At 36.1% G+C, this 14,588-nt stretch overlaps 2 protein-coding genes across 2 annotated transcripts; one reads left to right on the forward strand and one right to left on the reverse strand.

Moving 5' to 3' along the window:
* Positions 1-3,231: 3,231 nt before the first annotated feature.
* Positions 3,232-9,970, forward strand: LOC108479204 (asparagine synthetase [glutamine-hydrolyzing] 3). The gene is made up of 14 exons (XM_017781661.2): positions 3,232-3,622; positions 3,710-3,848; positions 4,242-4,337; positions 4,457-4,598; positions 5,074-5,169; positions 5,347-5,441; positions 6,288-6,449; positions 6,838-6,918; positions 7,006-7,227; positions 7,365-7,499; positions 8,027-8,107; positions 8,297-8,383; positions 8,467-8,574; positions 9,357-9,970. Exons 1-14 carry the CDS (start codon positions 3,543-3,545, stop codon positions 9,537-9,539), a joined length of 1,707 nt encoding a protein of 568 aa, XP_017637150.1. The 5' UTR covers positions 3,232-3,542; the 3' UTR covers positions 9,540-9,970.
* Positions 9,971-10,455: 485 nt separating this feature from the next.
* Positions 10,456-14,274, reverse strand: LOC108479205 (uncharacterized). Its single transcript, XM_017781662.2, has 8 exons — positions 13,703-14,274; positions 12,589-13,112; positions 12,393-12,465; positions 11,836-11,913; positions 11,683-11,746; positions 11,326-11,413; positions 11,069-11,153; positions 10,456-10,936 (listed from the first exon to the last, which is right to left on the reverse strand). Exons 1-8 carry the CDS (start codon positions 13,814-13,816, stop codon positions 10,853-10,855), a joined length of 1,110 nt encoding a protein of 369 aa, XP_017637151.1. The 5' UTR covers positions 13,817-14,274; the 3' UTR covers positions 10,456-10,852.
* Between the last annotated feature and the right edge of the window lie 314 nt (positions 14,275-14,588).

The raw sequence follows: 14,588 nt of genomic DNA on the forward strand, positions 1-14,588 counted from the left end.
TAATTTTATAAATGACGTTACAGAGGCCAATGGGTCTAAATTGAGCAAGGTTTTTTGGTTTCTCCATTTTGGAATTAACACAATGTGGGATTTATTAATTTCATCCATCCCTATCTCCCCTTTTAAGATTGATAAACAATACTGAGATACTTCCGGACCAATAATTTGCCAGTAATTTTGGAAAAAAATTGATGAAAACCCATAAACACCTGGCGCCTTTAAAGGCGGCATAGACCTAACAGCATGCATGATATCATCCTCCGTAAATGGCTTTAGTAACTCTTCATTCATTTCATTTGAGATTCTCTTATCAACCAAATCCAACAAACGAGCATCATCCCCAAATGCTCAAAATACCTTGAAGCATGCTGAAGCATTTCCTCATTCGTTGATACTCGACTTCCATCCTCACGTTCCAACCCCAAAATTCGATTGAGATAAAACCTCTGAACAGCGGCTTTGTGAAAGAAACTGGTATTTCGATCACCATGTTTCAACCAATTTGTCCGAGCTCGTTGTTCCCAAAAAATCTCTTCCTTGTCAATCTCCAAATTAAGATCAAGTTGAACCTCTATAATTTCTTCTAAAACCTCATCGGAAGGGTCCATGCCATAAAGCTCTTGGAGACGTTTCTCTATATCCGACTGTGAGAAACCTTCCTCTTTATTTTTTAACTTGCTCCAATGTTGTAACTGTTGTCCCATGAACTGGAGTTTATCTGGGATACTTCCATCAAAGCTATTCCAATTCGAAAGTACCACCTCTTCAAAGTTCTGTTTTAAGCACCACCTAGCCTTAAAACGAAAAATTCTGGGCATAGATCGTTGACCTTCATGATCACAACCATAAGTATCTAAAAGAATCAGACAATGATCCGAGAAAGAATGACTTAAATGCTCCAATTGGTAATAAGGAAAAAGAGACATCCATTCAAGTGTCGCAACTCCTCTGTCAAGACGTTCTCTAATGTTCGTCGATAAAAATCTCCCATGCCCCCACGTGAACCAGCTTCCAACAAACCCTACATCATTAAGTCCACAGACCTCTAACACATCTTGAAACTCAGACATTTGACGATCTGATCTAAGCCTGCCCCCCTTTTTTTTCATGAGAGTGCATGATTTCATTGAAGTATCCGACTACAAACCAAGGAAGCTTATAGTCATTGCCCAACCTTCGAAGTAATTCCCAAGACTGACTTCGATTCCTTTCCTCGGGATTTTCATAAAACCTAGTAAAATGCCAAACCTCTCCACACTCCGCATCCTACACCTCAATGTCAATATGAAAAGAAGAATAACTTTTAAGCCTAACAAGCTCATTACCTTTCCAACCAAGAGATAAACACCCTTTAGAACCAATCGCATCAATATCAATGCCATTTACAAAACCACACTTCAAACGTAATTTTTCCATTCGCTTTGAACTTAATTTTGTCTCCATAAGAAACAAAATCCAGGGATTAATGGCTCGAATTTTGTTTTTGAGCTTACTAACCGTTTGAGGTCTCCCCAAACCACGAATGTTCCAACTTAGGACCCTCATTGCGACTGGCTGCTCTGCCCTGCAGAGCCAGCCGATAAAACATTAGAATCTTCTTCATAATTGCTAGTCACAATTGCTGCGTCCCCTACTAGCCTTTGTCTTTTCTTTCCCTCGATAGCAGTGAGAGGGTCATTTTCCTCAGCTAAAGTCAAATCCATGCGCCCACTAGAATTAAAGGTACCATCTTGCACCATAATACTCATATTGCGCCGATTAACATCCCCATTAAAGGAAAGATTATGACCAGATTCATTAGCGATTGACTGGAAGTTTAACGAAGGAAAATTCGAAATTCCCCTTAAATTATGCCCAAAATCAAAGGCATTTCCCAAATTATGATCTTTGGGATTTCTTACCATAACCTCCTTCCCGCACACAGAACCATCCGCCTCCCGTAACCACCTACTCGTCGTAGAATTCCACCGTCTCCCAACTACTTGTAACGAGATATCCCACCCAAATACAATTTTAGCTGGGTCAATGCGGATACGAAACGGGCAAAAACTTTCTCCATGTCCTAATTTACCGCAGATAAAATAAAATAAACTCAGTTTTTCATACTGAAAACGAGCATATAGAGTTTTCTCTGAACCTATTTGTATCTTCTTTTTTCGCTTCAACGGAAGGGACACATCCAACTTAACACGGATACGCATAAATTTGTAAAAGCCCGTTGTCGGTATGGACGTATCATACTCAATAAACTGTCCTACAAAATCACCAAACTGTTTTGCCATAGTTGCCGTTATCATTCCTGGTGGAAGATCATGTACTTGTATCCAAAAATCAGCAAACAATAATGGGACTTCAAGAGGGTCTTCGCCCCCTTGGATTTGATGGAGAATCAACAAATGGTTATTGAAAAACCAAGGAGTACCAGATAGTACCCGCTGCACATCCACTTCATGGAAAAACTGAAAAAGAAATCTTTTATCCCTTAGATCCGAGATACAGATCTCTCCAATTGGATGCCAAAGATCAGCCATAGTATTGCGCAAAGAAGGAAAATGTACCACAATATCCGTCAGACAACACCAACTAAACAAAGCCGATAACCCCGTTCCACCACCGACGCCTCCTCAGTGAACGCCTCTTCCTCGTCGTCAAGAATATTCAGTTTAACCAAATCATCTTCCATTTCCTCAAAAACCCAACCTTAAAACCCCACCCACAAAGACCAAGAGACACACAAAAAAAGACAGACCCCACCCCAAGATCAATGAAATGGAAAGAGACAAAGACAAAAAACAAAAAGAAAAACAAGAGAACCACAGTCACCATCGTGTCAATAGACAGACTAAATTTCGTGTCAATAGACAGACAATTTTCTAATAATTTTTTTTAAAATTTTAGTCTAATACTACTTATAATATATTTTAACCTTTAAAAAACTATATATATTTTTTATTAAGTATTGAGTTACAAAGAGATTGCATTAATTATTTTTGTCAAAAAGAGAGATTCCATTTTGATCTTCCACGGTGTTAAATTTTTAATTTGACTGACAACGTTATTAGGTTTTTTTTTCTTTTTTTTTTTTGTAAATTATTATTTGAATGTCTACAACGTTATAAACAAGAGTCATTACAACTTACGAGAGACCCACTCATTGAAAATTCGACGGCGAAGATCTGAAGTGCACCAAACAGAAAATACTCTACGTAGCAGCTGATAATTTGAAAAGTGTCTATTACGAAAAGATCCCAATTCCCCAACCAGCGAGTGACCTCACCACCATCGAGAATCTATTAAAAAAAAGATAAAAATAAAAAAATTCCTCAAAATTCCAAAACCCTAAAAAATAATTTAAATCTGTGAACACACTATCGATTTGGTAAATGGCGGAAAGGGAAATCTAAGCAAAAAGCTAGTCAAAATCAACGGCTGTGATTGAAATAGGGTGCATTATTTAAATCACAAAATCCACTCGATTTTACTTCAGGTTCCTCTCTCAGCAGCCTCCACAGGGCCTTCCATTCCAAAACCCAGGCAGCAGCATGTGTGGAATACTTGCAGTCCTTGGCTGCATTGACAACTCTCAAGCTAAACGCTCCCGTGTTATTGAACTGTCTCGAAGGTGATTTTGAGAATTTAGATTTTAGCACTTTTTATTTTTATTTTGGATGAAAATGATCGTTGATTTTGATTGAAATGGAGAGCGAAGATTGAGGCATAGAGGTCCTGATTGGAGTGGACTACATTGCCATCAAAATTGTTACCTTTCTCATCAGCGTTTAGCTATTGTAGATCCGACTTCAGGCGATCAGCCCCTTTATAACGAGGATAAGACTGTTGTTGTCACGGTATACTTTCTTTCTTTTTTCGTCGAGACATTGATAATGGTTGGTACAATAATCATGAAAAATAAAATAATCTTTTATTTTAGTTTTATAATATTTTTCTATTTGTTTTAGCGTGAAATGTTTGTTTTGGATATAAAAGTGAATAATATTGTTCAATAATTAAATTTAAGATTATCATATTAATTAAAACAAAATGCAGGCATTATGTTGAATTGGTTTTTCATTTTCACATGGAAAAGTAAATGTATGATTTCAGTCATTCGTAGATTTATTACCTATTATTTTTTACTCTGTAAATAAGGGAAAAAATAAGTAGCAAATTTGACCATCACATGGAATCATTGATAGAATGCGATGTTTAGTTTTACTTTCATGTTTGGTTGATGATTATAGGTTAATGGAGAGATATATAACCATAAGCAATTGAGAGAAAAGCTGAAGTCTCATCAGTTTAGAACTGGAAGTGACTGTGAAGTAATTGCTCATCTTGTAAGTACTTAAGAGGTTGGATATTAAATTCCATTTTTAAAGCATTTTCCTTTGTTGCGTGGTTTTCACGTCTCAAAGTCCCATTTTCGTTAATGTACCAATTTGACTTCTTTTTCTAGTATGAAGAATATGGAGAAGATTTTGTGGACATGCTGGATGGAATGTTCTCATTTGTCCTTCTTGACACTCGTGACAAAAGTTTCATTGCAGCTCGAGATGCTATAGGAATTACCCCACTTTATATTGGATGGGGCCTTGATGGTATGCAGTTTTTCCTTCTTTACACTGGGTTTATTCAGTTGTATAATGTATAGCAAGAATCTACTTAGTTATTAGGCTAATTAGGTGTCTGTTTCATGAACCTGGTCTTGGCTCCAATGGTTGTCCCACTTCTTTAGGGAGTGACAGAAAATTAAACATGGTTCAACTACTTATCCCAAAAATGTTTATCCCCTTAAAAGTTTGCAGAAAAGGGAAATATTTGTCCTAGAGAATATCTTAGAAACCTTTTTCCTTGCTCTTTTGATTTTTTTCTTTGAAAGCTTGATGCCAAATATAGTTAAGAAACATGCAAATATGAGATAGCTTGTGCTGCTGCATTTATTCATGTTTGGATGGATGTGATGCTTTGGGCTTAGCTTCTTTTCCTTGATTCCATTTCTAGTTTTGGTTTATTTTTAGCCTCTCCACCTTGTTATGGATGCATACTGCTAATTAAATACTATTTTCTTCGCAGGTTCTGTATGGTTTGCTTCAGAGATGAAAGCTTTGAGTGATGATTGTGAACAATTTATGTCTTTCCTTCCAGGGCATATATATTCGAGCAAGCAAGGTCCTTTTCTTTGGATGTTAATTCCTAACCTGCTTAAAAATTAATCATAGTACTTCTTAAGGAGAATTGGAATTTTATATGGTATATGATGTTCTTCTACAAATTCTACAAATTCATTTTTGTTTCCCAGTGTTCCATTCAGTGCCTTTTATTTGTTGCATTTCCAAATGTCTGCAGGAGCGCTTAGAAGATGGTATAATCCCCCATGGTACTCAGAAAAGATCCCTTCAACTCCTTACGATCCCAAAGTTCTACGGGAGGCTTTTGAGAAGGCATTCTTTAAACCTTCAACTGGGATTCTTGTTTTGATTTTATTGGTTTGCTGTTAACTCTGTAATTGGATGTCATTACGTCTCTCCAGCAAAAAGAAAAAAAAATGGTGGAAAACATAACACTCACTTGAAACAATTTTGTGAAAGCAAGGCAGTATTGGCCAAGTAGTCACGAAGGCCTTATTACATAGCATTCTCATGCTATTGCATTCAAACATTGTTCAAAAATCATAGGAGTACCATAGGTGGGGTTAAAGTACCTGGTTCCTTTTGATTAGGTCTCTCCCTCCCCCTAATTGGCAAGTGTTAGCTTTGTTTTTAGGATCTATTTCTATGTTTCTTTTCTTGTGGCCACTTTTCATTAGGAAATATATGTTCCAAGTGAACAGCAACGGAGTTCAGTGTGTGGGATTCTTAGTTTTCTAGTTAACTTAATATATCCTTAGCTAGTAGGATATATTGCGCACATTAGTTCTTAAGATTTCAGCTTGACCTCTACTCAAGAACTGGAAGATTGAATGCTAACTGTATGGCTCTTTCTATAATTTTGTGTTCTTCTTTTCCAAGTAGTCATTTGTGTGTCTGTCTGCCTCTATTTCCTGGTACCATTCATCCTATTTAGTCATGACAGAGTTAGACAAACAAAATTGTAAACAAATTATTTTTTAAGATTCTTAGTAATGGATTTTCATTGTTTTGGTAACTCAGTTATTTGAATACTTGAAGGAGCATACATGTCTCTAGAATTTGTTATTATTCTCATGTTAAATTAATAAATGTTGGTATTACTTCTGTGATATGCCATTCATGTTTCAACACTAATTTCTGTGAATTTATTTTATATAGGCTGTGTTTAAGAGGCTCATGACAGATGTACCATTTGGAGTGCTTTTATCAGGAGGGTTGGACTCATCACTTGTCGCTGCTGTAGCTGCCCGTCAGCTAGCTAATTCAGAAGTTGCTTGCCAGTGGGGATCACAATTACATACCTTCTGCATTGGTTTGAAGGTCATAATACTCACTTTCATGTGGCACATTTATAGATTCCACATCCTCTTACTATCTTGGTTTCCTTCCTCCCTGTGTTACTTTATTACTTAATGTCTACAAAACATGCCTGTTGATTAGGTTTGTTGTTACCTTAAGCGCTATGATGTTTTTGATGTAGCTGATGGATGAATCAAATTATTCATTGAAGAATGCTATAGACTTGCATTATGAACTGCTGCTACTAGTAATATGTAAATTGTCTATGCAAAATATCTTCATCCAGTCTCCTTCTAGTTGTTAGGATAATTTCTGCAACTTCAGATAATACACTCGTATCTTTGTCTTAGTTGTGAAATATAACTTGGGTTTACCACTTCACAATTTCTTTTTACATTTTATTATTCAGGGTTCTCCTGACCTCAAAGCCGCAAAAGAGGTAGCAGATTATATTGGAACTCGTCACCATGAGTTTCATTTCACTGTCCAGGTAATTCCCTGCTTGTAATAAAGAAGGATGGCAAAATATGTTCATTTGCGTTTTTATGTTTTTCTTTCTCCCATTTTGACCCACCAGGAAGGGATAGATGCTCTGGAGGAAGTTATCTACCACATTGAAACATATGATGTGACGACTATTAGAGCCAGCACTCCCATGTTTCTTATGTCAAGAAAAATCAAATCTTTAGGAGTGAAAATGGTTCTTTCGGGGGAGGGGTCTGATGAAATCTTTGGAGGTTACTTGTATTTCCATAAAGCACCTAACAAAGAGGACTTTCATGAAGAAACATGTCGAAAGGTATTCAGGATGGTCATTGCTTTTTTTTCTAGGATTTTAGTAAATGAATTGGAGGTATCCATATATTAGGCGTGGTTATCTGACTATATGCTGTATATTTGTTTACCTTTTTAATGGTGTTCTAATTATTTCGACAGATCAAAGCTCTTCATCTTTATGATTGCTTGAGAGCAAACAAATCAACTTCAGCATGGGGACTTGAAGCTCGTGTGCCCTTTTTAGATAAAGAGTTCATCAACATTGCAATGAGTATAGATCCTGAGTGGAAAATGGTATTATGCTTCTATATCTGTCATTTACATTGTATCATTTAGTTTAATGTTGAGAAAATTGATCTGTGTCCGTCCATACTGGAATAACTTAGACAAAAGCTTTACTGCCATTACATGAGAAAGTACTGACACATAGAGGTAAATTTCTACCGAGTTTAACGTTTATTGCTTTATATCTGGTTTTAGCTGCATGGTGTCATTCCTGGTATCACCTGTCTAAGAGGATGGCATTTTACATTATAAGGGTGACGTCACTTTCAACTCTTAAATGCTATATATGTTCTAGCTTTTGGTGCTTTCATCTGGTGTGTGAGGTGATAATCTGTTTTGTAGGATCTTTTATTTAATAATGAGCTGATGCAAATAATACGTGGTGTCAGATTCTTAGCAATAGTAGTTTTCTATCTCATGTTGGTCAAAGGAATGGTTCTAAATTTTAATTATATATTTAGACCTTTTTTTCTTTTCTTTTCCCCCTCTGTGAATGAAGGTTCACTTATGGTTAGTGCCATACAAATTTGTTTCAGATAAGGCCTGATCTTGGGAGGATTGAGAAGTGGATCTTACGTAATGCATTTGACGATGATAAGAAGCCATATTTGCCTAAGGTTAGTATATCTTCTTTTGAAACACCGCTGCCATCTAGAAAAAAATTACTGGGGCTATATCATTTTCTTTCTGGTCCTCCATTCTTTGATTATATTTCTTCAATGTATTAATGTTTCAATATGATTTCTTACGGAAAACTTCCTGGAAGAATTTCTTTTTTTGAAACTTATTTTCCCTGTCTGTTTCAGCACATTTTATACAGGCAAAAAGAGCAGTTCAGTGATGGAGTTGGGTACAGCTGGATTGATGGTTTGAAGGACCATGCCAACAAACAGGTAGACTTATTTGTTTATGGTTCTTCCAGGAGACATTTTCCATTTGGCTGCATGTAAGAACCTATTGTTACTGAACTTGACAGGTCACTGATGCAATGTTGATTAATGCGAACTTTATCTACCCTGAGAATACTCCAACCACAAAAGAGGGATACTATTACAGAACTATCTTTGAGAAGTTTTTTCCAAAGGTATTACGTTGTTCACCTTGCTGTCTTTCTCTTTCTTTTCTGCTTGTCTAAATTTTCTCGTGGGGTATAGAAACATGTAGCAGATTTGGTTTTCCTCCTTGTCCAATTTTCACTTTTGGAAAAGAAAGCAAACCAAACTGAATATTACATTTCTCGATTGCTATGTGTTGGATGCTCTCTAGTAGACCTGACAATTTTGAAAATGGCACAATTACACGACACGATAAAAATAATTAAAACATGACTACAAAAAGAAGAACCTACAAACACACCATTAATAGATGAATGTGCCAAATCTATATAACACATTATTACCATGTCAATTTATATAAATGTAGAATACCATAAACATGATATATATGTATATGAAGACACATACAGATTGTCAAGTCTGCTTGCGAGGTTATTGTAGTTTTCCACTATTAGGAGGCCACATCATTTGTCACTTGGCACTTGCCCAAAATTGCCGGGCTTAGGAATTCCTAAATTTTTAAGGAACATGTAGGAGTGCTTTGGTATCAACGCTCAACGCAAAAGAACTTAAGTTCTTCAAGACCCCTTCACCTTGACCTCTAGTATAATGGAACTCTTAGCCAAGGTGTTGCAAGATCATAATTATCAGGCATATCAGAGACAACAAGTATGAAAGAAGCTCTATTTGATTATAAGTTCTGCAAGATTCATGAACTGAACGCTCCTATAGTGTACAATTTTATTATGTTTGTTCCTTTGTTGCTTAATAATATTTGACATTGCGGATTTAATCATCCAATTGCAAGCAGAATGCTGCAAGGTCAACAGTTCCAGGAGGTCCAAGTGTGGCGTGCAGTACAGCAAAAGCAGTGGAATGGGATGCAGCATGGTCAGAAAATCCCGACCCCTCCGGTCGGGCTGCACTTGGTGTTCATGCCTCTGCTTATGAGGCACAAAAAGGAGGAATTGCGGAAAAGATTGCAATAGCATAAATACCGTATCTTTATTTGATAGCTGACCGGCGGATTTATAGACCTAGTTCATTGCTGAAATGAGAAGGCATTTGTTTCTTTCAAATGCTCAAGTCATATGAATCCAAATGTAATGTTGTAAGGTGCCTCCTTTCATCTAGTTAAGTTCCTATCTCTTTCCCATTCCTCCCGTTTTTCTCCCTTTTGGTATTTGACTAGTCAGCTCTTGGGTTATGCTATGTAATGTTTGTTTATTATCCACCGAAACTAGCTTCTTGTTCTGGGATTCTTATGCTGGTTGTAGTTGCTTGTATCTTATGCATGTTGTTTGCAGTTGTCAATAGTGGAAATTTAAGTATTTTCTATGAGGTGGTGTTTATCATGGTTGGCCATTACAGTGAATATCGATTACTAAATAAATAGCAAGCACTAATTAAATGTTATTGGTAAAACATTTCTTCCTCTCTCAGTTCTCACCATGAAAGCTCAAGAAGGAATAGGTACCATTAGTACCAACTCCTTCTATTATAGTGTGAGATCAATCCTCTTTCAACTAACGTTTTTACAGCAAATTCGAAGGATGTGTTCTGAAAATTCAAAATTTTCGGCATAAACTGAGGCTTGAGCTAATGGAAATCTAGAAAATCCTGTTTAAAGGCCAGCGGGAACTATGTACTCCTTACCTTGAAGCTAAGAGCAGTATGTACTTTCTTTATGACAACACTCAGAAGGCACAGAGTGCTCTTTCATGATTCAATCATAAAGTGACGTTTAACACATTAATATTTTCCCATCGTTTTTTAACCAAATGAAAATATTTTTAAATTTGCAACTCTTCAAAAATGAATATGACTAATATGAAATGAAAATATGATTCAAGAAGTGATTTATTACTCTCCAAATTGGGCCCTGTAAATGAGTAAAGATTGGATTTAACTTTGCTGAAAATAAAATATATTGACTTGTCCATATATTCTCAGTAACATTTAGCCACAATTCAGCTTTGATGCCGGAAGTATATACAAGTCGAGCATAATTAAACAGTGAAAGGATATATACAACGAAATATTCCAAATCCAGTTAATTATGTCGACACTCGGGAAAAGGATGATTGTACCAAATGAGAAATCATCAGAACTCACCCAGTAGTCGATGATCACAAGGAAGAAGTAAAATAGCATCATGCTCAAAGGGTGTTTTACCATCGGCAAATTCCAGGCATCTCTGTTCTACTTAAAGCAAGTATTTCATCATATTTTGATCATATACAAAGCCCCACAACTGTAATATAAGGATTAAGTTAATGAAGCATAGCATCATGCTCGAAGGGTGTTTTACCATCGGCAAATTCCAGGCATCTCTGTTCTACTTAAAGCAAGTATTTCATCATATTTTGATCCATATACAAAGCCCCACAACTGTAATATAAGGATTAAGTTAATGAAGCATCTATATGATAAAATTATAAACAAGCCAAATATGAATTCATGAAGCAAACAAAACAGTGACATGGTTGTAGAATGGAGAAAGAGAAAGATAGACAGGCGTACCTCAATCTCCTTTACTTCAAAATCTTCAGATAATGCAAGACAGGGGTTTCCGTAGGTTTCTGAGAATGAGCTAGATCCGTTCAAGCTTTACATAAAATTTGGGACATATCAAAAAGCATTGTTTCGTATCAAACTTATTGTAATTAACAAAAGAATTCTATTTTAAAGGAGAAGAAAGAAAGAAAAGGAGGGGGGGGGGTTGAGGGCTTCTGATTTTTTAAATATAAAAAAGGAACCAGAGAGGACATATATCTCACAGATCACAATCTAGATAGAGTGCAAAATGGCTACCACCACCAATTGCCAGAAACTCAGTGGAACACAGAGTGAAATATCGATTTGCACCTGTTCCACATTTGCAGTTAGATATATCAAGTTTCCTTAGACAGGAACTGTTTTAAATACAAAAGAAAGCCAGAAGAGCCAATCATCAGTTCAAGCCCCCAAGTAGACCAGATTAGTATACTTATGTTATTTCAGTAGTCAATATACTTATGTTCTAAAACACAAACATCATTCCATAGTAACATTTTCAGCACTAGCATACTCTGATGTTTGAACAGCTTGTAATCAATACACATGACAATGGAAACGGTAGACAAAGATGGGAATACCTGTAGGACGGAATATAACTGGGTCCCCGGGTCTATCCGTGAAAACAAAGGTACTATTTGTTCCCTGTTCAAAAATCAAAATAAAATGTGAATATATTTATACAAAATATTGGTGGATACAAAAAAAAAAAAAAAGGTGTTTTCTAGCATCACCTGGTATTTCTTATTAGTTGGTTTTAGGGGTGCCTCAACCAGACCACCAAACACTGCACCTTTACGGTCTCCAACAACCTATAAGATAAAACAAAATGCTTTGAGCCCTTGACCTAAGTGCTCAAAAAATATGAATGATTTCCTTGCCTAAGGAATAGCACTGGGAAAATAACCTCGATAAGGAATCTGACATCAAGCATGTTTATAGCTTATGAAATTCCTTCTTCAAGCATAGATAAAAGACAATTGGATTTGAAGTCAACACATCATTGGTATAAAAGATGAAATGCAAGAACTGAATATGAATTGGAAAAAGAGTTCAAGAATACAGAGATCTGTAGACATAGCCACATAACATAGAATGAGTTCTCAGAATATATAAATTCATTAAGTTAACGATACAGGCATGTCCAACTAATATTCGGACCATGGGTCCATGGCAATGACATTCCTGATAAGTATTAAGTATGACTGCATTGAAGACTTAAAATAGGCTGCGAAAGAACAGAAAAAAGAAAAAAAAAAAAAGTAACAGGAGAAAGTCATTTAACCATTACCAGCAAACTGAGACCAGGCCAGAGCATGCTTCTTCGGTACAATGTTGACAGTGATATACCATGCCTCCATGTACTATGAAGGCCAACAGAGATATATCAATGAAGGAAAAATAACTATTTCTCAGTATAAGCAAAATTATATATCCAAATGAAACACCAAAGTCGATCCATGAAACCGAGAAACAACAGTATTCACCTGTAGAGCAATAACCACTTTCTCCCTTGAACAATTGCAGGAAGTGATGCATAAAGGGCATTTCTTGTTTTCTCTGTAAGAAGCAATGACGGTTCAGAAGCTTCAGGAAGTTCTCCCAAAGCCAAAGGCTCCTTAACATTTTGCATATGTCTCATCTTGAGCCCATCGATCTTAGCATCACCCTCATCGTCACTTTTCGTGTCAGAATCGCCCTTGTCTTTATTTTTGTTTCCACTGATCCTAGTAGCTTGGTAAAGAGCTCTAAGTGATTGCTTACCCCTAGAAAGTAAGCTTTTCCTTCTACCATTCTCTTTCATTATGTTGTCGGATGAATCACCAGTTTCTTCTTGATTATCATTCTGCTCATCCTGATTCAAATCTTGACCTGATTCCGAAGAAGACAACAGTGAATAGAGGAATGCAGTAAAAGAAGACGTATCAGGGCCATCAACTAGATCCCCATCCTCCTCCTTGCTGATTAACTCTTTCTCTAGTTGGCTTCTTTTCGACCTACTCACATTTTCCTACCACAAAGAAATCGTATGTGATTGCAGGCTTTCAACAGAGTAACTTAGTAATACTTCAAAACAGATTAACTACTCAATAATCATAGACCTTTTTATTCTTTGACAAGGTTGAGATTCTTAATGCAAGTTTTTTCAATGGAGATAAGTTTCAAATCACAATACAATAGAACTTGCACTTTTAAACCATCGCTGAAGTTCAAACAAAGAATTTCCACAATCAGTTCAATAATCCTAATCTCAAGAAAGGATTAACCAAGACCCAAAAAAGAAAGGGGAAAAAGAGAAGAAAACAAACAATAATGATAATAAGAAAGGAAAATAAAAGATGTAACCTTGCAAAACCCAATCAAATACATTGAAAACATGAAAAATCAAAACAATCTACTAAAGCATATGAAAAATCTATATCTAGGCTGCCCACAATTAAACATTATTTGGGATATTGACTAAACAGATGAACAATGGCAAAGATCATCTTTGATGATCATAATTATGATAAGCACTCAAAAGCATAAATAAAGAGGGGTTGGGGGGGGGGAGGAGGAAGAAGCATTCTCAAGATAAAGCAAAGAGAGAGAGAGACTTACAGGAGGAGGGTGAAGAGGCGAGGAGGATTTATCAGAAATGGGGTTAAGAAGGCCAGTGGTAAGATCAGTTACAAAGTGAACAGCTTTGCTCCTCAAAGACTTTTTCATTCCCATTTCCTTCCTTTTAATATCCAATCCAATTCACCCCCGAAAGACAAAGATATTTTACACCACAGCTTCCTAGCTTTTTTGTCTGTCGATTTGAGTGGTGTCTGATTCTATATTCCATTCATATTCTCAAAAAAAGAACAAAGAAAACAACTTTTTTTTGGCTGGCTTCTACCAAATTCAGCTAAATTAGCAGCATAATTGAAATAATTATAAAATATCACATATTAAAGTAGAAACCATATTACCCACTTCCTTTCCCTTCCCTTTCATTTTGCCAGCCGGAGCAAAGGGCAAAGACTACGCCTAAAGTAAATCATTATGGGCAGATAGCCTGGTTTCGGTGCTTTTAAGTTTATTTATGAAGTTTTATTCTTAGATATAATGAAAGGACGCCATGGCCCAATGGATAAGGCGCTGGCCTGCAGAACCAGAGGCTCTGGGTTCGACCCCTGGTGGAATCGTCAAGACTGTGTTTTTTCATTTAACAACTTTTTTTTATTACCAAAATTAATAAACTGACCCGTCTCATAAAATCAAGTCGCCATGGCTGTGTTTTTCCATACAAAAACTCTTCTTTTTACCAAATTTAACAAAATGGCCTGTGTCATAAAATCAGATCTAAATTTATGTTAATTTCAAAATTCAGCAAGTAACAACAATCAATCACGATTTTAATATTCTTTTACATAATTTTGATCTTTATAATAATAAATTTATCTTCCAAAATTTATCTATTTTATTAATTTGATTTCAATTTAATAAATTTATCCAGTAA

Source organism: Gossypium arboreum, chromosome 12, assembly GCF_025698485.1.
Source record: "Gossypium arboreum isolate Shixiya-1 chromosome 12, ASM2569848v2, whole genome shotgun sequence".
Taxonomy (NCBI): Eukaryota; Viridiplantae; Streptophyta; class Magnoliopsida; order Malvales; family Malvaceae; genus Gossypium; species Gossypium arboreum.